Source organism: Tamandua tetradactyla, chromosome 5, assembly GCF_023851605.1.
Source record: "Tamandua tetradactyla isolate mTamTet1 chromosome 5, mTamTet1.pri, whole genome shotgun sequence".
Taxonomy (NCBI): Eukaryota; Metazoa; Chordata; class Mammalia; order Pilosa; family Myrmecophagidae; genus Tamandua; species Tamandua tetradactyla.
The window spans coordinates 187,641,636-187,666,622 of record NC_135331.1 but is presented as its reverse complement, the minus strand read 5'-3'; the positions used below and the strand labels follow the sequence as shown (position 1 = coordinate 187,666,622).

General features: G+C 36.2%; 1 protein-coding gene and 1 long non-coding RNA gene across 17 annotated transcripts in view; one reads left to right on the top strand and one right to left on the bottom strand.

Moving 5' to 3' along the window:
• Positions 1-24,987, top strand: part of LOC143685172 (uncharacterized) — a 189,050-nt gene that overhangs the window by 72,544 nt on the left and 91,519 nt on the right. For 8 of the 15 annotated variants that reach the window (XR_013176433.1, XR_013176436.1, XR_013176439.1 and 5 more), the window contains exon 3: positions 23,044-23,107. Coding sequence is in view for 2 of the 15 variants with exons in the window: in XM_077162830.1 (XP_077018945.1) it covers positions 23,044-23,107 (64 nt within the window). In the remaining 13 variants the exon portion in view is untranslated. Of the gene's footprint in view, positions 1-23,043; positions 23,108-23,346; positions 23,706-24,231; positions 24,307-24,987 lie in introns of those variants that run through there. The other 7 variants (XR_013176437.1, XR_013176429.1, XR_013176431.1 and 4 more) reach the window with 2 other exon arrangements.
• The window catches only part of LOC143685175 (uncharacterized), an 87,862-nt gene that overhangs the window by 28,638 nt on the left and 34,237 nt on the right, over positions 1-24,987 (bottom strand). The window lies entirely within an intron of this gene.

The window sequence follows — 24,987 nt, the reverse complement described above, 5'->3', positions numbered from 1 at the left end:
ATTTTAGATGTACATTTAATACATACATGTGGCATTATTAGTGCAATCTGAGGCTGACTTCATTTGACCCAAAGGTCTTATCCAGCCTATGTGCAGTGATTGAGGTGGTTGGCATTCTGTCATTGCCTGGGGTAAAATATATTAGTGTATAAATGTTTTACCTCTGATAAAATATAACACATTGAACTTTAATATACTTGCTGGAAGCCATTCATCTGGCTTATGAAGATACACTTATTTTATTGAACAGATCATATTTTGCCCTCAGAAATGTTGGGTTGAGAAAATCAAACGTGGTCAGATAGTCCAAGAAAACTATGGTATCCCATAAAATGAAGAAACCAATGCAAGTCAATGCCTACTCTCTGGAATGAGATTTTTCTACCACAAAGAAGCCATTCTTTATCATTAGGGAGTTTCCTCCAGCTTTTGGGGATGTTTTTAATGAGTACTTGCACAGTGTTCATCTTCCCACTCATTTTGTGGGTTTTGAGGTGACCTATCAATAACAAATTAAATATATTATGATTCTAAAGAAATCAGCATCTTTTAGCATCCCACTAAATCTTAGCACATTTCTTACTTAGCTGGCTTGTCACTCACATTAACAATCTCCACGCAGACCTTAAGTCCTGAGCTAAGTAAATGGAGGTACCAGGCAATTTGTCTGTGACCACCCACAGACTTAGTTTTCAGGGCCAGTATTAGTTAAGAAACTTTCTAAATCCCCTGTCTCATTTTCATAGACCACAAGACCATGTCTCATAACCCCAAATGATGAAATTAAATATCATACACTGAAAGAATCTTTTTTTTTAATTTCCTCTAACCTTTTCCTTGCCACTCTGGAATTTCTTATGTTGTTCCTATTTTGTCTCTGTGCCTGTGTAGATAAAAGACATTTTAAGATAATAAAACAAAGTTAAATAATAATCTGGGTCTTCTTTTCTCTTCCCTTTTAACCTGTAAGACAGTCTGGGCAGGAAGAGGATGATCTCTGCCACTCTCCCGTTCTGCTCGGGACTTTTTCACACCCATGCCCTCCATGCACGGTGGGAGGTCAGCCTGGTCAGAAGAGAACTCATGTTTAAGACATTGAAAGCCATATATTAAGTGGTTGTGTAAGCAGTTAGGAAAAGTGTTGGGAAAAATTTCCCAGACATGTTAAGAATAAAGGAATAAAAATAAAATGATGGAATCTGGAAGATACTTTTTAAAATTATAGTGCTCTCATGTAGCAAGTGAAAGAGTATGTAATATAGCAAAAACCTGAGAGGGATTAAGAAACAAATATAAACTCCTTGCTTGCAAAAGAGAAAAACAATCCAGAAAATGGGATTTGAAAAGGTAAGGGAAAGAGGTTTCTGTCCCTTTCCTCCCACAACACTCACCTTTCTTGATATGTAGAGGAATGTTTAGGAAATAGAAAAAGCATGTTAGATATGGATAGAATATGAAAATAGAGGGAAAGGAAAATTCAGGAGGGACCTCTCAAATTTTTGTGTTTGTTTGGGCAACCAGTTGAATGGTCATGCCTACCAGTGGCAGGGGAATTTTAGGGAAAGAAGATAAAAATTGTATCGCTTCTAATGGAGTTATTGTCAAATAACCATGCATTTGTCTAGTTAGCAGATCAATGCGAGGATATGGAGCTCAAGACAGAAATCTGGGTTGTAGTTAAAAATTTGAAAGTTATGCTTATGGGGTAGTATGTGATGACATATTGCAGAATGAGGTTGCCTGGATAGCAGGCAAGCTAGAAATACAGAGGGATTGAACACATGGAACTCTGTAACACCCTTTAGAGAGAAAACAGAGAAAGAACAACCTACAGCGAAGACTGGAATGGAAAACCCAGACAGCAGAGATAAAACCAAGAAAGTGTGATTCATAAAGTGAAGGAGAATTCTTCCAAGAAGGAGGAACAAGCAAATCCTGTGTAGCAGAGCCAGGACTCAGATGTGTGCCGGATTGTCTGAGGAACTGGTAGGGAGGCATGTAAGAAAGTTAGTTCAAGGGTTTTTGGCTAAAGAAGAGAGGCCTTCTTTCACATATGTGCCCTATCAGGAAGAGGTAGATGCAGAAGCCAAAGTTTTTCCATGAGGAACTATGAAACATGGGCGTCCAGCTGTGTTGCTCTTTATACTCAGATAACAAAGTCAGAAAGAGCCAAGAAGATCTTCCTATTTCTTCAAAAATCACAGCAGAGCTGGGAGGCATCAATTTTAAAGCTCCAGAGTTCTGAGGCCTTTGGAGATATCATCACAGTACAGGGCATTGGTTCCAGGGAGAACCCACAGCACAGAGCAGTAGGTAGGTGAGTAGGGTCTCTTGAGAAAGCAAATGACAGAAAGACAGAAACCCAACGTATCAAGTGTAGGCGAACACAGAAGCTGGAATGTAAGGGAAAGAGGTTTCTGCCTCCCTTCCCACAAGAGGTTTCTACCTTCCCTTCAAATGGCTTCCTCCATATACACTATGAGTGTTTGTGTGTATGTATGTGTGTGCGTGTGTGTGTGTCCCCATGTGTGACTTTCTATCTGTCTTGATGGGGAGGAAGTAAGGAACTTGGGCTGCTAGCAAATTCATGTTTCTTTCAGTTTAGTGACTTGGAAGAAAAAGCAGGTATTTCTCTCCCTGTTACGTTAGTTAAAAATCCTAGGGAAATCACAGATTCACTCAGATTGGCCCACTTCTTATACTAATCACTATGATTGACTGGGCCCAGAGGTGGGATAATAAGAATTTTAAGCTTCCTTCCCCAAATCAGTGGAGTCAAGGAGAAAATGTTCTCCAAAAGAAATAGCTTTGTTGTTGTCAGATTAATGGGTTAGAAAAATTAAATATAAGCTATTAGCACAAAGCTAAGTAATTTGCATCTATAGCCTTGTGAAGTCCGAGGAAGCTTGGAATATAAGGGTTAACAGCTGCCTGGAACAAGTAAGACATAATTGAAAAGGGTGTTTAGAATGACAATTAATGATCATTGTTCATCTGGAGACAATGCAGTTTCAAGTAGTGTTGAAAGCAAAGCCAGATGGCAGGAGTAAGCTAGAGGTGAGGAAGTACAATAAATGCCACAAGAGAAAACCCTTTCTAGAAACTAAAAGCTTAGCTAGTAAGAAAAGAAAGAAAAAAGGGCATGCAGGATCAAAAGAGGATTTAGGGGAATAATTTATGAAACACCATTTAATTGTTATCATTTAAAAGCTACTCAAGACTTCTGGTCAAACAATATGGCAGCATAAGATGCTGCAGGTTGCCATTCCCTACAGAATCTTTGAACAACTAGAAAAACTGGCAGAACCTTCATTGTCAAAACCCCCAAAACCAGTTAAAGAGTTGCTGTAACTGAGCAAGTACTGATAAAAAAAAAAAAAAAAGTAGACGCTCATGGAAACCTTGCTTGCCCCTCCCCCATCTTTTTTTATTCAGCTGGTTTGGAACCAGTCCATGCTTGCAGTGAAGCACATCTCTTAGCCTCTGTTCATTTTCTTCATTCTGCTTCTCACCTTGAATCATTTCAGTCGTCTTGTTTTTTTAAGTTCATTAATTCTTTCTTCTGCCAGCTCTATTCTGTTGATACTTTCAAGGGAATTTGTCATTTTAGTTAGTATGATCTTCAACTTCAGTATTTCTGTTTGGTTCCTCTTTTTTGTTGTTAATGGCAACCTTTATTAAAATGCAGAAAAGCAAACTCAAACATTCAGTGACTAAAATAATGAGAAATTCCATAAACATGTTTGATTCCTTTTTAATATTTCTCTTTTTCTGAGATTGTCACATTGTTCATGCATCATTTTTCTTATAACATTTTGTTCATACTCTCTGTTTTCCTTTGTTTTTGAGTATTTTGAAGATTAACTTTAAAAAAATTTTCCAGTGTGTAGAAAGTGTTGTCTTCTTCATTGGTAGTTTCTAAATTTTGTCACTTGGATAGGCCATCATTTCTTTCTTGTTACTTTGGATAGGCCATCATTTCCTATTCGTTTTTTTTTTTTAATTTTTTGCCTTTTTTTTGCCTATACTATGTTTTAATATTTTAATGTGTCAACTGTAGTATTTAGTCCCTGATCTCTCTGTTCCTTAAGCTTGTATCCAGCTAGTGCTATGACACAATTCCTTTAGTGCCAGGAACTAACAATAACAAATAAATCAATGTAAAAAAAAATACTTTCCACAATCTTTGTAAATTGGCTTTGCACTGTGTGGTGTTCTGCTTCAGGGTTCAGTCCTCCTCTCAAGAAGATGAGCCCAAGGAGAAGTGCAGGGTCTGTTCACCTGCATCTTGTCCTGGGCTTATGCTTGCTTCTATCCTTTGAATTTCCCAGTTTAACAAAATACGAATATTCCCTCTGCTCTCCATGAAGTTGACTTTTCCTCTGCCTCTTCCTGGAACTCTATTGTAGGTCTTAAAGCTGGTAATCCTTTGTTCCAGGCTGCTTCAACTTAACTGTTAAACTGCTTTAGTTGTCAGAAAACTGCTTCTGCCTGCAGGACAAGTTCTGTGAGGGTAAGCCAGAGATGAATTTCCTCCTTTCATCTTCCAGGCTGACATCAATTAGAAGAAGAAAGAGAGAAAAGGGCAGAAGGAATAGTCAAAGAAATAATGGCAGAAAATGTCCCAGTTTAATGAAAGACATGTATATACACATTTAAGAAGCCAAATGAAACTAAAACAGAATAAACTTTAAAAGAACCATGCCCCGACACATAGAGGTAAAACTGCTGAATGCCAAGGAAAAAGAAAGAGCTGAAAAAAATGAAATGAAAAAGCAATGTGTTATGTACAAGAAACACCCATTTTGATTAAATGTCAATTTCTCATCAGAACCATGAGGTAAGAAGAAAGTGGGATGAAATACTTAAACTGCTGAAATAAAACAATCACCTGCCAAGAATTTTGTATTGAATGAAACTGTCTTTCATAAATAAGGGTGGGATTAGATATTCCCAAATAAACAAAAGCTGAGGAAGTTTATTTATAACTTCCCTAGAGGCTGTTCAAAATGGAGTTATTCAGGCTGAATGGAAATTATACTAGATAATGAATCAAATGATTAAGAGAAATAATAACCTCTAGTAAGATAATTATATGGATAATTATAAATCTCAATAATAGTGTATTGTATTTTTCATATATAGTTCCACTTTTTTAATTCTTATGGAGTCTAAAATTCAAATGCATGAAAGTAGCAATAAATCTATGGTATTGGACATCCAATATATAGATGATACACACTGTAACAAGTACAATAAAAAAATGAGGATGGAGGGGTTTAAGAACAGTATTTGTGTATGTTAATGAAGTTAAGCTGATATCAAATCAAACATAGCTGGTATAGATTTAGGATATAAAATTTAAGCCCAATATAACCACAAGGAAAATATATGAAAAATATGTAGAGAAAGAAATGAGAAGAGATTAAATATAGTACACTACAAAAAAATCAAATAAATATAGAAGTAGGCTTTACTGAGTAAGGGCCTTACAATAACCAATAGCAAAATAGCAGAAAAGTACTGCATTATCGGTAATTACATTAAATTTAAATGGATTAAACTCTCCAGTCAAAAGGCGTAGATTGGCAGAGTGGTTAAAAAAGCGTGATAAAAATGCATGAACTAACTATGCAATGTCTAGAAGAAACTCACCTTAAATTCAAAGACACAAGTGAAAGTGTGTAAAAAATATACACCATGCAAATAATAATCAATAGAGAACTGGGGTAGCTATACTAATACCAGATAAAATTTTTAACTTTAAGTAAAAATATGTTTTGACATATATTTTATGTTATGACAGTATATAGTGACAAAGAAGGTCCCTATATACTGATAAAGGGTCAATTATACAAAAAGACATAAATTTAAAATACATATGCATGTATTGGAAGACCCTCAAAATATATGAAGAAAATATTGACAGATTTGAAGGGAAAAAATGAACAATTCTACATTGTATGGTAGGAGATTTCAATATACCACTTTCAATAATGGATACTACATTATTTTGACTTCATTATGAAAGTCAAAAGACATCCTACAGCATGGAAGAAAGTATACATATCCAGGATTTAATATTTAAAGAAATCGTATAGCTTAGCAACCAAATGACAAACAACCCAGTTTTAAAAATGAACAAAAGACTTGAATAGATATTTCTCCAAAGAAGATACATAGATAGCCAATGGGGACATGAAAAAAGCCATTTCAGCCACTTAGAGAAATGTAAATCAAATCAAAATGAAATACTATTTCATACCCATTAGAATGGCTACTACAAAAAATTGAAAGTAAGTGTTGGAGAAGATGTGGAGAAAAATGAACACTCGTCTATTGTTGGTAGGAACATAAAATCCTACAGCCACTGGGGAAAACAATTTGGGTGTTCCTCAGAAAATTAGGTATAGAATTGCCACACAACCCAGCAATGCCACTTCTAGGTATTTAACTAAAAGAACTGAAAGCCGAGACTAGAAAGATATAGTCTATAACATGCACTTATGTTAATAGCAGCAATACTCACAATTTTCAAAAGATGGAAACAACCCAAGTGTCCATCAACAGATGTAAGAATTAACAAAATGTGGCATATTCATATAGAAGAATATTACTCGGCCATAAAAAAGAATGATGTTTGATATATGTAAAAACATGGATTAAACATGAGGACATCATTTTCATGAAATAAGCCAGACACAAAAGGACAACTATTATACTATATAATTGATATGAAATAATTAGAATAAGCAAATTCATTGAGTCAGATACTAGAATACATTTAAGCAGGGACTGGAGTCAGGGTTAGGGAATGCTGAGTTAATGTTTAATTGGTACAGAATTTCTGCTGGGTTGAGGAAAAGTTTTGGTAATGGGTGATGGTGATGGTAGCATGGCACTGTAAAAGTAATTAACATCATTGAATTATATGTTTGAATTGTGGTTAAAAGGGAAAATTTTGTTGTATAGCTATCACTAGAATAAAAAAAAATGTTAAGCCATAGGATTATACAATACACACAATGAACACTAATGTAAACTGTGGACTATAATTAAGGGTACAATTACAGTAACATTGTTACAATTATAATCAAAACTACCATGTGAATACAAAGTGTGAATAACAGGGAAAACTGTTTGGGGGCAGTATATGGAGACTGTATTTTAGGCATAATATTTCCATAAATGTACAACTTCTCTAATGAAAAACAAAAATAAAGTACTTCAAATACTTGCTGTCTTACTGTCGTACAATTAATTATTTTCTTCCTTCACCTCTACAGTTCTGCTTATGAAGTCCATTAGACTTTGCTCAAATCCCATGTTCATAAATCTGAGCAAGTCGTTTAAATTCTTGGGGTCTCAGTATCTTTATTTGTAAAAGTTAAATAATGCTACTTATCTCAGATAGTATGTGAGAATTAAATGAGATTAGTAATTTATGTGCCAGATTAGAGTTCTTAAAAATGTTGACTCTACAATTTATCATAAACTTGCTCATGTAAATCATGTAAATGTAATGTGTCATTAGCTCAGGGATGTAAAGCTGAGAATACAGAAAAAGACTGTTGATAGTCTTCATTTTATTGAGCTACTTTGGATTGCTCTTATGGAAATCTGTTTCAGTTGTAGTGATTTATAATTCTACCATGTTATTAATGCTTTCAATAGTTACAACAAGCTAATTTTTAATTATATCATTGATGCTATTGGGAAAGTAAACAATTATTATATTGACATTGTGCCTCTTGAGACACAACTAGTTTTTGTCCAATAATGCATTGGATGCTGTGAGAATGTTAGCAAAATTAAGAAGGTGAGAGGGGAAAATGTGTTCCAGACTATTGAAGTTAGGTATGAACTTTCTCTAAGTCTCAGGGTGATGCTATCCTCATATTTTTAATCTGGTCATGCAAATTTCTTTAGCTTTTTTATTTCTTTAATAAACTGAAATTTTTGTTTTGTTTTATTTTGTTTAATTCAGCCCAGTTTGTTTTCTCATTTACTTTATATAGACAGTTGATTGAAACATTCACCCACTTAAACTATTAAGGCTTAGTTTATTATCTTAAAAGTAGTTTTTAACCCATTTGGTTTTAGATACTTCTAGAATTCCACCTCTTAATGGTCACACAGATAGATATATAAGGGCAATGACAGTCAGTCTCTCAAAACACTTGTCTTTATGGATAAGAATATATTGTCTAATTTATGAAATGTGTCCTTCAGAAGAGGTTCATATGGCTGATCTTTTCTCAAACGTAATGCTGCAACAAATTGGAAAACGTAGATGGGAAATGTTACACACAATCCAACATCAGAACTTAAGGATTTTGAGGAATCAGAAATTTGGGGGACACAAGGGCATTTGTAAAGAAAGTCATTTTCCAATCCTCAAAGCAATACACAATATGATTTCTCTAATAAAAAGACACACACTGTATTTTTAGTGCAGGACTGACTTTATGAAGTTAAACACAAAGTAATAAAAGTTGAGTTCTGATGAGCCACCACTAAATGGTTTGATTTAAAATCTGCTTTTCTCATGATTTTGAGTCAAACTGATTTTTTTAAAAAATGGATCTTCACTAATAATAGACAAACCTTTAAACAAACTAAAGGACATACTGACTATCACTTTACATGGCAGTTTAAATTCTTCCAAATTAATAGTTTAAGAAAAACAGTGATATCAGGATGACATCACACAGTGCTGCCTTTTAGCTGCAACTGACCACAAGACAAACACAAACTGTCCTCTAATGACCTGCCAAGGCTTCCTGCTGGGCAAACAAATAGTCCATTCTACTAAGGAAGAAGGGGAGACTGAAGGAGGAAAAAGTTAACTACCAGAGTTGTTTTCTTCTAAAGGGAAAATGGAAAGCTGTACTAAGCGATAAAGTAGAAAAACAAAGAAAGTAGATGTGCTGGTTTGAAAATATTATGTACCCTAGAAAAACCATGTTTTAATCCTGGTTCAATCTTGTAGAAGCAGCCACTTCTTTTAATCCTAATTCAATATTGTAGGGTAGAAATTTTGGATTAGATTATCTCCATGGAGGTGTGACTCATCCAATTGTGAGTGTGACCTTTGATTAGATAGAGATGTGACTCCACCCATTCCAGGTGTGTCTTGATTAGTTTACTGGAATCCTTTAAAAGAGGAAACATTTTGGAGAGAGCCAGAAATGACAGCCGACAGAAACTTCAGAGCAGAGCTGATGTTTGGAGATGCTTGGAGCCCAGCAGACATCGCCATGAGATGTTAAGCAAGCCAGAACCTGGAGATCCACGGGAAGCCCTGTGTTGAAAGCCAGCCCTGGAGAAGCAAAGTGAGGAACCCCCACAGGAACAGAGGCTGAAAGCAACGGAGCCCAGGAGCAAGAGACCAACAGATGCCAGCCACGTGACTGTCCAGCTGACAGAGGTGCTTCTGACCCGTCAGCCTTTCTTGAATTAAGGTATCTTTCAATGGATGCCTTAATTTGGACAATTTTATAGGCTTAGAAGTGTAAACCTGTAACTTATTAAATTCCCCTTTTTAAAAGCCATGACAGTTCTGGTATACTGCATTCTGGCATCATTTAAGAAACCAATACAGTAGACATTAAAGCCAGGCATTTGAATTCTACTTCAAGCTGTGCCGTTAATTCCTACGTTGGATCTCAGATAGCTCTTAGCATGCCTGTGCCTCGGTTTCCTCTTCTGCAAAATTAGGAAGTTAGTACTGGAATGGATAATCTCTATGTCCATATCCATATATATATATATATATATAATTTTTTTTTCCTTGGGGGCAGGCCCTGGGAGTTGAACCCAGGACTCTGGCATGGCAGGCGAGAACTCTGCCTGCTGAGCTACCACCACCCACCCTCTAAGATATTTTTTAACTCTGGTATTCCACGTTCATAGAGGTTAAAACTATTGAATGGTATAAACCAAAGAATTCTCATATAAACAATAACAACAACATTCAGTGCCTTCAAAGGCCTTATGCCAAGGGATATATATATATATAAATATACTTATATATATTTACATATATATAATATAAATATATATTATAAATATGTAAATATATATAAGTATATTTATATATATATATATAAAAGTATAAGTATATTATATATATAATAAGTATATTATATATATATATAAAAGCTATGTCTTTAATCTTCACTCAATACTGCTGGGTGGGAGCTTTTCTTGTTTCTATGGAGATGTGACCCACCCAACTGAGGGTAGTAACTTTTGATTAGATGATTTCTATGGAAACCCATATATATTCCATAGAAATCATCTATGGAAACATATATATATGTTATAGGTTAAATGACTTGCCAAAAATAGCTGGTAAGCTGCAAAACCAAGCTACTGCATTTTAGACTTTGTAACACAACTTATCCTTTAATGGCAGGCATCTAAAAGTTGCTTTTGTATATCAGAAAATAAAATCTATGGGACTCCTGAAAGAGTAAAGCTGTGTTCCAGTAGCCATGTTTCTTGAAGATGATTGTATAATGATATAGCTTTCCCAATGTGACTGTGTGGTTGTGAAAACCTTGTGTCTGATGCTCCTTTTATCTACCTTGTCAACAGACAGGTAGAACATATAGAATAAAAATAAATAATAGGGGGAATAAATGTTAAAATAAATTTATTTTGAAATGCTAGTCATCAATGAAAGGGAGGGGAAAGGGGTATGGTATGTATGAGTTTTTTTGTCTGTTTTCATTTTGTTTCTTTTTCTGAATAGATACAAATGTTCCAAGAAATGATCGTGATGATGAATATGCAACTATGTGATGATATTGTGAATTACTGATTATATATGTAGAACGGAAAGACCAAAATAGGAATGTTTGCATTTGTTACATGTTTTTTGGTATTTAAAAAAAATTTTTTAAATAAATAAATAAAAATTTATGGGACTAGATAATGGCACAGCTTTATTCCAAACTGCTTTATTTATACTATGCTTTATTTATACTAGCTAGGTGTTCTAGTTTGCTAGCTGCCAGAATGCAATATACCAGAAATGGAATGGCTTTTAAAAAGGGGAATAAATTGCTACTTTATAGTTTTAAGGCTCAGAAAATGTCCCAATTAAAACAAGTCTATAGAAATGTCCAATCTAAGGCATCCAGGGAAAGATACCTTGGTCATGAAGGCTGATGAAGTTCAGTGTTTCTTTCTCAGCTGGAAGGGCACATGGTGAATGTGGTGGCATCTGCTGGCTTTTTCATGGCTCTACAAAAGGGAATGTCTCCAAAATATTTCCTCTTTTAAAGGATTCCAGTAAGCACCTCCACCTTCAATGGGTAGAGACATACCTCCATGGAAATCATCTAATCAAAAGTTACCACCCTCAATTGGGTGGGTCACATCTCCATGGAAACAAGAAAAGCTCCCACCCAGCAGTATTGAGTAGGAAGATTAAAAGATATAGCTTTTCTGGGGTCCACCACGTATTCAAACTGGCACATTCCACCCTTTGGACCCTGAAAAGATATGCTCTTTCCAAATGCAAAATACATTCATTCCATAACAATATCAGAAAGCCTTAAACCATTTCAGTAATAATACATTTAAACACAAAGTTAGAAACAGTATAAAATCTCATCAAGTCAGTTACAGGCATGGTCTGTCCTGAGGCAAAGTTCTCCTCTGGCTCTGGACCTGTAAAACTCAGAACATGTTATTTACTGCCAACATATAAAAGAGGAACATTCAGTACTAAGAAATGATGATCATACATCTATGTGATGATATTAAGAATCATTGATTGCATGTGTAGAATGGAATGATTTCTAAATGTTGTGTTAGTTAATTTTTTTAAATTAATAAAAAAAAAAGAGGAACATTAATAGGATAAATATACCCATTTCCATAGGGAGGAAGGAATACAGGGGTCACTGGACCTATACAGTTTCGAAAACCCACAGGGCAAAGTCCATTAGATTTCAAAGTCTGAGAATTATTTATCTTCAGGGCCTTAGAAAGCAGCAGTCCTACCCTTTCCAAGGGCCTACACAAAGGCCTGCCTCTCTGAATACAACCTTGGGGGACATTGGGGAGATCACCTTTTTCTCGGCTCCACCATCTCCAAGCATTGGGGCTGCACCCAGGCTCCCTGCCATCTACGGGACACATGCTCAACCCCACCATGTGGTGGCAGCCAGGCTCTTCCCAAACCCCAAGGAATGTGCTTCACCCTCTCCAAGGCATGAGGTGGCATGAATCTTCCACTGCAATGAGGTGGAAGGCCCACCCTCTGCCTTTGGGGCAAACCCACCCTCTCCACGGGCTTGGGTGGGTCCACTCTCCTAGCCCAAGGCTTCTTGACTTCAAACCTCAGCCTCCATGGTTTTGCCTCTGAAGTTATTTTTTTCTCCAGTGTGCCCCTTCTCTGAACCCCCGAGTCCAGACTGGCAGCGGCTCTGTATATTCAGGTCCCACAGCACTCTCATTGGCTTTCTATGCAGTAGCCTTGGATCATGCCCATCAGATATAAGGAGTTTCCACAAATCCTTCCTGGATAACTCCATGTCCGACCCTGGCTTTCTCTGAAATGGCTGCTTGGTTACACATTTGGTCAAATCTTCATGTGAGGCACTATTCTCTGGGGTCTCCCTTTCTGGAAGCCCAGAATTTTCCAGAACATCGATTTCTGGTTTCTTAGTACCCAAGAGTTCAGTTCTCAGCTATGTCTTTCCTGTCACATTTCATTATAAGCTGTGAGGAGAAACCAGGCTGCAATTTCCACATTTAATTTGGAGATCTCTTCTGCTAAGTATTCAAGTTCATGGCTTTTAAAATCAGCCTTCCAGGCAAAGCCACTAGTCAATTTTGCCAGATTATCTGCCATTTTAAAACAAGGCTCGCTTTCCTTCCAGTCTGCAATAATACATGCCTCATTTCTGTGTAGAGCTTCATCACAGGTAGCTTTAGAGTCCACATTTCAATGAACAGTCTCTTCAAAGCATTCTGGGCCTTCTCTATCAGGATTCTCACAGCTCCTCCAGATTCTTCCCCTTATCCATTTAAAAAGCCATTCCAACATGTTTGGTATTTGCAAACTGCCGCAGTACCCCACTCTCCACCCCACTCTGCAGCAGCAGAACAAAAATCTGTTCTAGTTTGCTAGCTGCCAGAATGCAATATACCAGAAATGGAATGACTTTTAAAAAGGGGAATTTAATAAATTGCTAGTTTACAGTTCTAAGGCTGTGAAAATGTCCCAATTAAAACAAGTCTATAGAAATGTCCAATCAAAGGTATTTAGGGAAAGATATCTTGGTTCAAGAAGGCCGATGAAGTTCAATGTTTCTCTCTCAGCTAGATGGGCACATGGAGAACGTGGCGGCGTCTGCTAGTTTTCTCATGGCTCTACAAAAAAGGATGCTCTCCAAAATGTTTCCTCTTTTAAAGGATTCCGGTAAGCAACTCCATCTCCAATGGGTGGAGACATATCTCCATGGAAATTCTAATCAAAAGTTAGATTGGGTGGGTCACATCTCCATGGAAACAATGAAAATGCTCCCATCCAGCAATAATGAATGAAGATTAAAGGACATGGGTTTTCTGGGGTCCACCGCATATTCAAACTGGCACACTAGGACTAAAAATTCTTCCATGGATTCCATGTTTACATCTAGAAAACTTCACATGGCACCCTAGGGTAGAGATCACAGGTGACTAGAGAGCAAAATAAGCGAATCAGAAGAAACAGGTGCCTGGAATGCTGAGGGTTAGGATAACTTCTGCACATGATTTAAATTATAAAGCATTTGCTTCAGAGGGTGAGAAAATATCTTGGCCACAATTTATGAGGGGGTAGAGATGAAAGGGGGGTAGAGAAATTTTCAGAGGAGAAAAAAGATAAGAACTTTTCTACTTGCCCTAACAACTCTTTGGGGGACTATTTGTTATTAAAATATTGTAATCATTTTCTCCTGAGCCACAATCCCCTATTCCCTCAATCATGAATATGAGAACTGGGTTACAGTAATTGGTTAAATTCCTCTGCAGAATTTCTCAGCTTTTAAACCCACAAGGTTTCCATGTGGAAAATTATTATGCTGGATCTTTAGCAAGGTGCATAAAAAAAAAAAAATAATTCTTCCCAAGAGGTTTAGTAGCTAATCAGGTCTAACCTGCCTTTCCACCTGAATGTTTAAAGTGGATTGAAGCATTACAGAATGCAATGCTGCATGCCTATTTTGCTGAGATAAGAATGTGTGACTTTTTGCTTTTCTTCACAGTAAATATCCTTCTGAAAGCTATCAAATATTCAAGGGGAATTGGTAAGATTCCATATTCACCAACATAAGACATTCCCGCAGAGTTATTTGCCTATGCAAATCTAGAGCCATCACTAGCCCAGGAAGATACTGTGAACTGGGCCAGCACTGGATGGAGTGAGCAGAAACCATCATGCACTTGCATATAACAGCAGAACAATTAGGACCCTTAGCTTTGAACCTGGGACTCCTGAGTGAGGCCAGAGCCTTCAATATGCACAGCAAATTTTTAAAGGTATCCACTAGAAGAACTGAAATAGACTGTGTAAATTCCTAGCCAGTAAAGAGGAAAAGTAAATAGAGAAAATAAGAAGAATAAAATTCAATATATTCAAAATAAAAGCAAAGTATAAGCAACAACAACACTATACCATAGAGACAGAGACCTGAATGGAAATAAAAATAACACTTTAGAAACATTCAAATGTGTAAATAGCCATGTGGTAACTTGAAGCTATTCTATACCCCCAGAAAATTATGCTCTTAAATTTAATCCATTCCTGTGAGTGTAGACCTAATTGTAGGTGGGACCTTTTGATTAGGTTATTTCATTTGAGATGTGAATCACCTCATTCAAGGTGGGTCTTAAGTCCTCTTACTGGAGTCCTTCATAAGAAGATAAAATACATAGAGATAAAATTGATCTCAGAGATCACAGAGAAAAGTCCCAGAGAAGCTGAGAGACAAGGACACACCCACAGAAGCTGAGAGAGAAAGCCACTGAAGCCAGGAGCTGAAAGCAGTAAAACTCAAGAGAGAAGGACCAACAGACATGGCCATGTGCCTTGCTATCTGACAGACAGCCTACTGGTAGGGGACCAGTCTTCAGAGAAGATCCCTTCTCTGTCCCAGTGCTGCCTTAATTGTGGCATTTTCACTGCCTTAGAACTGTACATTTGTAAGCTAATAAATCCCCATTGCTAAAAGCATTTTAAATACATTTCTGGTATATAGCATTTCATCAGCTTTAGCAAACCACAACAAGCCACAAAATATAAAAGAACTAAATTTGGATAGGAGACTGATTGTCACATCAGGTGAAAAACCACCTGCATGCTATTTATATGACACAGGCATTAAAGATAAGAAAATGAATTTGTAAAAGCAAACAGAAAAACATATAACAGAAAAATATCAACAAAAGAAGTGGAATGGCAATATTTTTTATCCAAATAGTCACTAAGAAAACTAATTATTAGGACAGAAAAGGGTTACTATATAATCACTAAAGGTTCTGCTCACCCAGAGAATGTAACAAACTAATGTGCACCAGTTAAAATAGCTTGATTCTATAAGTAAAAAATCTTGCCAGAAATCAAGGTGATATTTAAGAACACTACTATAGTATGAAGCTTCAAAACACATTTCTCATTAACAAATCAAATGGATTTTAAAAATTAGTAAACATATAGAAAATGGAAACACAATATCAAGCTTGATTAAATAAAATACATAATATATATAGTAATTTTAAAGATCCTTCTAAATAGCAATGGATTTGAAAGGAAAACAAAATTGATATTAAAAAAACTTAACAGTATATAGCAAAAAATTACATATCAAATTGTATAGTATGCAGCAAAAGTAGTACTTAAAATACAATTTATACTAGGAAAGATGCAACCTGAAAATGAATGAGTTATGTATCCAATACAGTGAGGTAGTAAAAGATTAATAAAATTAATTCTAAGAAATTATAAGGACAGAAGTTAATAAAACTTAAAAGAAACATCCAAAAGAACCTCAGGAAACCAAACATTGCTTCTTTGAATGGATTGGTGAAAGAAATACACCTTTTGAAAAACTGAGGAAGATTTAAAGAAAGAAAGAAAAGAAGGCACAAATAAACAGCATTAGAAGAGAATGGAGACAGGGGAATAAAACTTTTAAAAAAATAATGCTAATGTGTGTATTGCCTTGGACAATATTATGGAAAAAAAATACATCAAGAAGAAATAAAAAGCCTGAAGAATCTTATAAATCTAAAAAACAAGTTAAAGTAATGGTTCATGTATTCCCAGATAGAATATATTAGCGTCAGATTGTTGTCATGAATAGAACTTTTGAAGAACAGACCACTTTAATCTTAAGCAAACTCATTCAAATAAGTGGGAAAAAAAAGCCTTCAACTCATACTAGAAAAAGCCAAAATAATGACATCAAAATGAGTTAAATAGAATTACGAAAAGAAAATTACCGGCCAATCTTAAAAATTGTAAACAAATCTACCTCATAATATGCATAAAAATCAATTTGAATCTATATGTGAAAAGTAAAGCCTATTAGCTTTTATGGAAGAGCACAGAAATAGGTCCTTGTGATCCTATAATAGGCAAAGATTTCTTTTAAAAGTCACAAAAGATAGAGGTTGACTTCAGGCATGACAGTATGAGGAGCTACACTGACCTGCTTCCTACTAAAACAGGGAAAAGTTACTTTAAAAAAAACAACAAAAACATAGTGCTTCTGGAAATGGTCCTAAGAACAAACAGCAAAGGAAGAAATGTATAATCAAGAAAATCTAGGAATCTCCAGTAAGAAAGTTGAGACTCCCTGGTATTTTAATCAAGACTACTCCCCCCTTCCCTTCCTGCTCCATTCCAGGCTAGTGCAGCCAAGAACCCAGGGCCATCTCCCACCGAGCTCCCAGTCAGAGGTTTTTTCCCAGAGAAGCGCAAGATCTTGGCATTTCTCAGCCTGCCAGAACTGCCTGTGGCTGAGGCTGAATCCTGGAAGAACGCAGTCAGGAGTTAGGGTCTCCCTTCTCCTTAACCCCTGCTCTATGCCACACATGGTGGCTCTACCCTACGCATGGTGGCTCTACCCTATGCATGGTGGCTCTACCCTACGCATGGTGGCTCTACCCTACGCATGGTGGCTCTACCCTATGCATGGTGGCTCTACCCTACGCATGGTGGCTCTACCCTACGCATGGTGCCTCTACCCTACGCATGGTGGCTCTACCCTACGCATGGTGCCTCTACCCTACGCATGGTGGCTCTACTCCACGCATGGTGGCTCTACCCCACGCATGGTGGCTCTACCCTATGCATGGTGGCTCTACCCTATGCATGGTGCCTCTACCCTACGCATGGTGGCTCTACCCTATGCATGGTGGCTCTACCCTATGCATGGTGGCTCTACCCTACGCATGGTGCCTCTACCCTACGCATGGTGGCTCTACCCTACGCATGGTGCCTCTACCCTACACATGGTGGCTCTACTCCACGCATGGTGGCTCTACCCCACGCATGGTGGCTCTACCCTATGCATGGTGGCTCTACCCTATGCATGGTGGCTCTACCCTACGCATGGTGGCTCTACCCTATGCATGGTGCCTCTACCCTACGCATGGTGGCTCTACCCTACGCATGGTGGCTCTACCCCACGCATGGTGGCTCTACCCTATGCATGGTGGCTCTACCCTACACATGGTGCCTCTACCCTACGCATGGTGGCTCTACCCTACACATGGTGCCTCTACCCTACGCATGGTGGCTCTACTCCACGCATGGTGGCTCTACCCCACGCATGGTGGCTCTACTCCACGCATGGTGGCTCTACCCCACGCATGGTGGCTCTACCCTATGCATGGTGCACTAAGAATACTGGGGATTCAATAGCTCTTCCCCTGCCTCATGAGGTGGTTGTTCCATGCTGGGAGAAGCAAGCCAAGAAGACATCAGATTACTAACTACACCCCATCCAGCACTGAATTACTAGAGCAAAGGTGTCACTTAGAGAGAAGCTTGCCACTCTTCCCTCCCCCAGGTCCCAGCTCCAGAGCCCAGGATCAGACATTTTGCCTTGGGAAGAGGGGGCAAGCTGCCCCAAAACCAGCCCCTAATCTCTTTCCAAAGGAGCTAACTTCACTTACAACAGAGTATGGAGAATCTCAAACCTGAGAACAGTGGAAGCTGTGCTGAAAGGCAATTGGGAAGAGACTCATGGATCTAATGAAGATACAGTCAGACTGTAGGCCACCTATTTTGCAGGACAGGGAATAAGACAGCTGGGAAGGGCCTTCCTGGGGTCAAAGCAAACATGAAACACTGAGCTCAGAAATAAACCTTTTGAAGAAGCCACAATTTCATTGGAATAATTGCAGAGGAAATTATACCCCAGAGTGTTCTTGAAAACAGTAGAACAATTGGCCAACAGTTAGTGGACTTTAACGACTGGGTACAGTCAGGGAAAGAGTATAGGTGAGCCTTCCAGTACCACTGTCCTCCCAGGGTGACCATGGGCATACCCAAGCTGGCTTTCCCTGGGGAGCAATGTCAGAGCCTTAACACCATGAGAGCTGGGGGGACAGACTTCACAAAACACTCCAGCCTTTAAACAAATAAACAATCTAACAAAAGTGAACCCAGAACTGGGGAGGACACACCCAGAGTTGCTATAATATAGTGACTAAAATGTCTGGTTTCCAACAAAAAAAATCATAAGGCATAGGGAGAAACAAGAAAGTATGATCCACACAGCAGGAAAAAAGTAGACAGGAGAAACTCCCTATAAGAGTGGCCAGATGTCTAATTTAACAAAAAAGATTTCAAAGTGGCCTCTATAAATATGTCCAGAGAACTAAAGAAAAGCAGAGTGAATGAAGTTAAGGAAGGTTACTACCAATGTCACATCAAATAGAGAATATAGATAAGGAAATAGAAATATAAAAAGAACCAAACAAAAATTCTGGATTTGAAAATTATAAACCACAAAATTAAAAAAATCACTAAGAGGGCACAGAAGTACATTTGAACTTACAAAAGAAAGATTTAGAAAATTTGAAGATAGATTGATAGAGATTATGTAAGCCAGAGAACAGAGAGAAAAATGAATGAGGAAAAATGGATAGGTTCTCAGAGAAATGTGGGCCACCTTAAGTGTGCCAACATGTATATAATGGGAGTACAAGAAGAAGAAAAAATATTTGAAGAAATGATAATTGCAAACTTCCCAAATTTATTCGAAAATAACAACAACACATCTAGGAAATTCAATGATAATTAAATGACAAATGATAATTCAATGCTAATAAAGTGGTTTATACTGATTGATTTTCAAATGCTGATTTTCAAATATTTCAAATATTGGACCAGCCTTCATTTCCAGAATAAATACTTGATCACAGTGTATTATTCTTTTAATTTTATTGTTACAGTCAATTTGTTACTATTTTGTTAAGGATTTTTGCATCCATGTTCATGAGGGATATTACCCTATCATTTTCTTTTTCTGTAATGGTTTGGCTTTGTTTTGTTTCCAGTGTTATGCTAGTCTCATAAAATGGGTTGGATAGTGCTCAATTGTCCCCTATTTTTCTGAAATAGATTGCATAGAATTCTGTTATTTTTTATTTGTTTGTTCAAATTAGCCAATGAAACCATCTGACACTGGAGATTTCCTTTCTGGAAGGAGGCTTTTTTACTACAAATTCAATTTCTTAAGTAGTTATAGGGCTATTTAGATGATCTACTTTATCTTGGGTGTTGTTTAATAGTTCGTGCTTCTAGAGGAATTGGTTCATTTTACATAAGTTGTCAAATTCATGTGTGTAGGATTTATTAATGGTATTCCATTATTATTCTTTTAATGCCTGTGGGTTTATAGTGATATCCTTTCTTTCTTCTGCATATTGGTAATTTATGTTCTCCTTCTTTAATTCTCTGTAATTCACACATTCCCTCTTTTATTCTTTAGTCTTGTCAGAATTCATCAATTTTATTAACCTCTTTTTTTTAAAAAAAAAAAAGTTCTTTGTTTCACTGGTTATCTCTATTTCTTCTGATTTTTTAAAAAATTTCTTTGATTTATGTTCTTTTTCTTCTGCTTGCTTGGGGCTTATTTTGCTCTTTTTCTTCTAGTTTCTTAACATGGAAACATGTATTAATGATTTGAGACCATAGTCTTTTTTTAACAAAAGCATCTATTGCTATAAATTTCCCTCTAAACACTACCTAGAGGCATCCCCCAAATTTTCATATATTGCATTTCCATTTTCATTCCATTAAAAATATTTTTAATGTAAATTAACACTTCCTCTTTGTTCCATAGGTTATTTTGAAGTGTGTTGTTTAGTTTCCAAGTGTTTGTATATTTTCCTATAGTGTTTCACTATTAATTTCTAGGTTAAATCCTTTATGATCTGAGAACTTAATTTGTACGCTTTCAATTCTTTTAAATTTGCTGTTTTATAACCAAGAATATGGTATATATTTGTGAATGTTCCATTTGCACTTGAAGGAACATGTATTCTGCTGTTGTTAGGCAGAGTGTCATTAAATATCAATTAGATCCAGTTGGTAGGGGTATTATTTAGCTCTTCTATTTCCTTGTTACTTTTTTATTTCTATTAATTACTGAGAGAAGAATATTGAAATCCCAAACTAATTATGGATTTGTCTATTTCTCCTTTCAGTTCTGTAAAATTTTTCTGTTTTTAGGTGTGTATCATTTAGAATCATTGTGCCGTCTCTACACTGACAATCACTGCCGTTTAATTGGTGTGTTTAGATCATCAATTACATTTAATGTAATTATTGATATATATGTGGATTTAGATCTACCATTTCATTATTTGTTTTCTGTGTTTTGATCTTCTCTTTTACCTTTCCAGTCTTTTTTTCAGGTTGTTATTTGAACATACTTTTGTACTTAATTTTAAGTTATATTTTGATTTTGACTGTATCTCTTTGGAGAGTTATTTTACTAGTTGCCATAGGGATCACATTATACATATTTCACTTTTCATATTTACTTATAATTAGCATTTTACTACTTTGATTTGAATATGGAAAACTTACCATTGTATAGTCCCTTTAACATTCACACTTTATAATGTGGTCTTATATCTATATATCGATATTATCTTATTATATCTATATATTGAAACTCTCCTCAGATAATCTTATAATTTTTGCTGTCAACTATCAAATATATGTTAAAGAATTAAAGAGGAAAAGAATAGTCAATGTTATCTACCTAGATATTTATAATTCTGTGGCTCTTCCTTTGTTTCTAATGGTTCCCTCTGTCTGAAGAATTTGCTTTCATAAATCTGTTTCGTTGGTTTATTTGGAGGAATAAACATTGTTACAGGAAAGCAGATTAATTTGTATGATAACTTTGCCTAAATCAAATCTCAGTAAATTGAATCCTAGTCCAAAATTTATTAGAGAAATTTATACATGTAAAAATTCTTTTTAAAACATAAAGTACTATAGTAATAGGAAATATTATTACAATTTGCAATTACAATTTAAAGAAATCATAGGCTCAAATTACTATGAAGGGCTTTCCATAGTATACTTAAATGAATAAGTTAATAAGAGAATAGATATGAATCAATAAATGTTTCCCTTCAAAGAGGGGGAACAATAGAGGAGATCCCTTATCCTCACTTTTTTTAACTGTGAAATATAGCATATGTACAGAAAAGCAATAAATTTCCAAGTACCTTCCAGCAAATGATTATAGAACAGATTTCAAAGTTTGGTATGGTTTACATACCAAACTTCAGATTTTTCCTTCTACCTGCTCCAAGACATTGGAGACTAAAAAGAAATATGAATATAATTATTGAGTAGTCATACTTATTTGTTAAGTCCTAACTTCTCTGTTATAACTCTTCCTTCTCCTTCGATCCTTCTCCCACTCGTTAGAGGTATCTGGGCCATACCCATTCTGTTTCATGTTGAAAAGGGGTGTCAACAATATAGGATAGGGGGTTGGAATAAGTTGATGTTCTGGAGAGGCTGGCCCCTCTCAGTTTCAGGACTTATCTAGCCTAGGAACCCTCTGGAGTTTATAGGTTTCTGGAAAGTAAACTTAGTACGTGCTTTCATAAATTCTTTTCAAGTAAATCTGTTGGCTGCTTTTCTCTTAGTTTTCCTTTGTCTGAGAATGTCCTTATTTTACCTTCATTTCTGAAGGAAATTTTTGCTGAATATAGAATTCTGAGTAGATAGTTTTCTTCTAGCACTTTAAAACTGCCCCAGTTCCTTCTGGATTTCACTGGTTTCTAACGAGAAATCCACAAATATTCAAATCATTGTTCTTCTTTAAGTCATACATCATTTTTCCCTGGTTGCTTTAAAATTTTCTCTTTGTCTTTAGCTTTATAAGTTTGATTATGTGTTTGGACATGTATTTCTTTATATTTATCTTTAGATTTTTCACTGAACTTCTTAAATCTGTAGACTTATACCTTTCACCAAACTTAGCACTTTTTCTATCCATCTTTCTTCAAACCTTTTTTTTTCAGGACTACTCTTTCTCTTTTTCTAGGTCACCAATGACACAAATATTATAAATTTTATCATTGTCCCACAGGTCCCTAAGGCTCTTTTAATTTAAAATATAATATTTTTTTCCTTTTTGTTGTTCTGATTACATAAGTTCTATTTATCTTAAAGTTCACTAATTCATCTGTCATTTCCAAATTTCCATTTGGTTCATCTGTATTTCTTCTCTTTCTCTGCTAGGACTTTCTATTTTCCATTCATCACAAAAGTGTTTGTTCTATAGTAGATGTTTAAAGTCTTTGTCAGATATTTCCGACATCTGTGTCATCTCATTGTTAGCTTCTGTTGATTTTCTTTTCCATGTGAGTTAAAATCTTAATTCTTCATATGCTGAGTAATTTTGGATCACATCCCAGACATTTTGAATATTATATTACGAAAAAGTAGATCCTGTTTAAATCCTGTTGAGAATATTGATGCTTTTGTTTTTGCAGGCAATTGATCTGGCTGGATTCAGGCTTCAAGTTCTAACCCACTTCCCTGGGCTGTGGTTCCAAGGTGAGTACCGTTTTCCAGACTGCAGTTCCCCCACGTGTGTACCACTCAGTGATCAGTCTGAGCCCTGAGTGGTGATCTACTGCTTGGTTCAATTGTCACAGTATTTGGGATAGTGATTAGGATCAGACTCACATGTGTGCAGCTCAAGGGTGCTGCCACGAGGTAACAATCAACTCACAGGGTCATTTTCCAGAGCATTTTCCTCTCCATGGTCTCCCAGAAACAAATCTGTTTTCTAGGGCTCCCCTTCACATACCTTCCATCGAAAACCTGGGATTTTAGTTACCCTCCTCTGTCACCCACTCCTGTGACTACATCCACATCTATAGACAAGCACAGGATGGGGAAAGAGAGGACAGCAGAAGGAGAAAGCAACTGGACTTCATCTCACTCTCCTGGGAACAGAGCTTCACCAATCAGAGAGGAATATCCCCCTCCCTATCCAATTTTGCTGCATTATCCTTTAATGTTCCAGAACTAAGATTGCTAACATGTCTTGCAGTTTTGCAGCTGTGCTCCTAAGTATAATTGGCCCTATTGTTCTAATATTTTATGCTGTGTTTATCATATTAGGTTATAAAATCATGTCAACTCTCTGAAAAATATGTCCAGCCATTTTTTAATAATTCAAATAATATAAATATTAATTCTCTGAAAACTAGAACTCATCATTAAAACCTTTTGGGTTAAATGCTGCTTTGTTTATTTCTCTAGAAGTTGCTTAACAAGGTTATCTATGTTGGGGGTAGGGGGGAACTAAGGCTGGTAAGTTTTAGGTGCAAACACCATGATATGAAAATGGATTCTGCAAATAAACATACAGCATTCTGCAAATCTACCAGGATGTTAACATGAAGGAAAAATGAGAAATGTGTGTACCCTTCAATAGGAAAAGCACTGCATGAGCTTGACCTTCCAGGAGTCCTCGTAGTTTCTTTAGATTGTGCCAAATATAATGGGATGAAAAGGCAATAAGAAAAATCAATGCCTTTTTCTGCTTAGTTCATTGGTGGAAGAAAAAGTGGGAAAAGGGTTCAAAATGTCTGATTTAAAAACCAATTCTACAAGAGTTATTTCGTCCATGGAAAGAATGTAGTAAACTAGAATTTGGTGTTTTTCAACAGAATTGGTATAAGATTCATCCTGGATTCTTATTTAAAATGTTGACTTCAGGAGCTTCACCCTAAGTTTCTGATTCAGTAAGTCAATCCCATGAATTTTCATTTTTGCAAGCACCCTAAGGAATTCTAATTCATGTTTTTTAGCAAACACATTAGAAAATATAGTTAAATATTCCAATTTCCTTCTGGTTGTATCACTTTTTAGCCTTTTTATTAGAAAATAAATAAAAACAGAGCTCAAATGTAAAATACATAAAAAATTAAATTAAATCCCCAGAGCATCTACCCATAAGTATCCTTGGAACTTTGGTTTACAAAACTCATGAACCGCCTGGACTCAGCTATTGGAGTTGATGGAAATTGTCATGTGGGTTAAAGTCTTTTACTTGAAAGAAACACTTTTATTGAAAGGCACTACTAGGCACTATGGGGATCTCAAATATAATATGCTTGAGAAATTGCAAATAGCTATAAAGTTGAACCATAGGAAATTGCAAATAGTCCATCATTTTTTCACAAGCACAGTAATCTCCTATTATTCAATTTAGGTCATTTCTTTTTCTTTGCCTTTTCCCATAATTTAGTAGGTATAATTCCTTTCAGTATTTCTGTCCTTTTCTCTACATTAGTGAGCAAGGCTATTTATAAAAAGGGCTGATGGATAACAAATTATTCTGAGGTCTTTAGATCATTAATTTCAAGAGCTGAGACAGGAAAAAGATCAACTTTATTTTCTTTGTGAAGCTATTTACTAGTTTC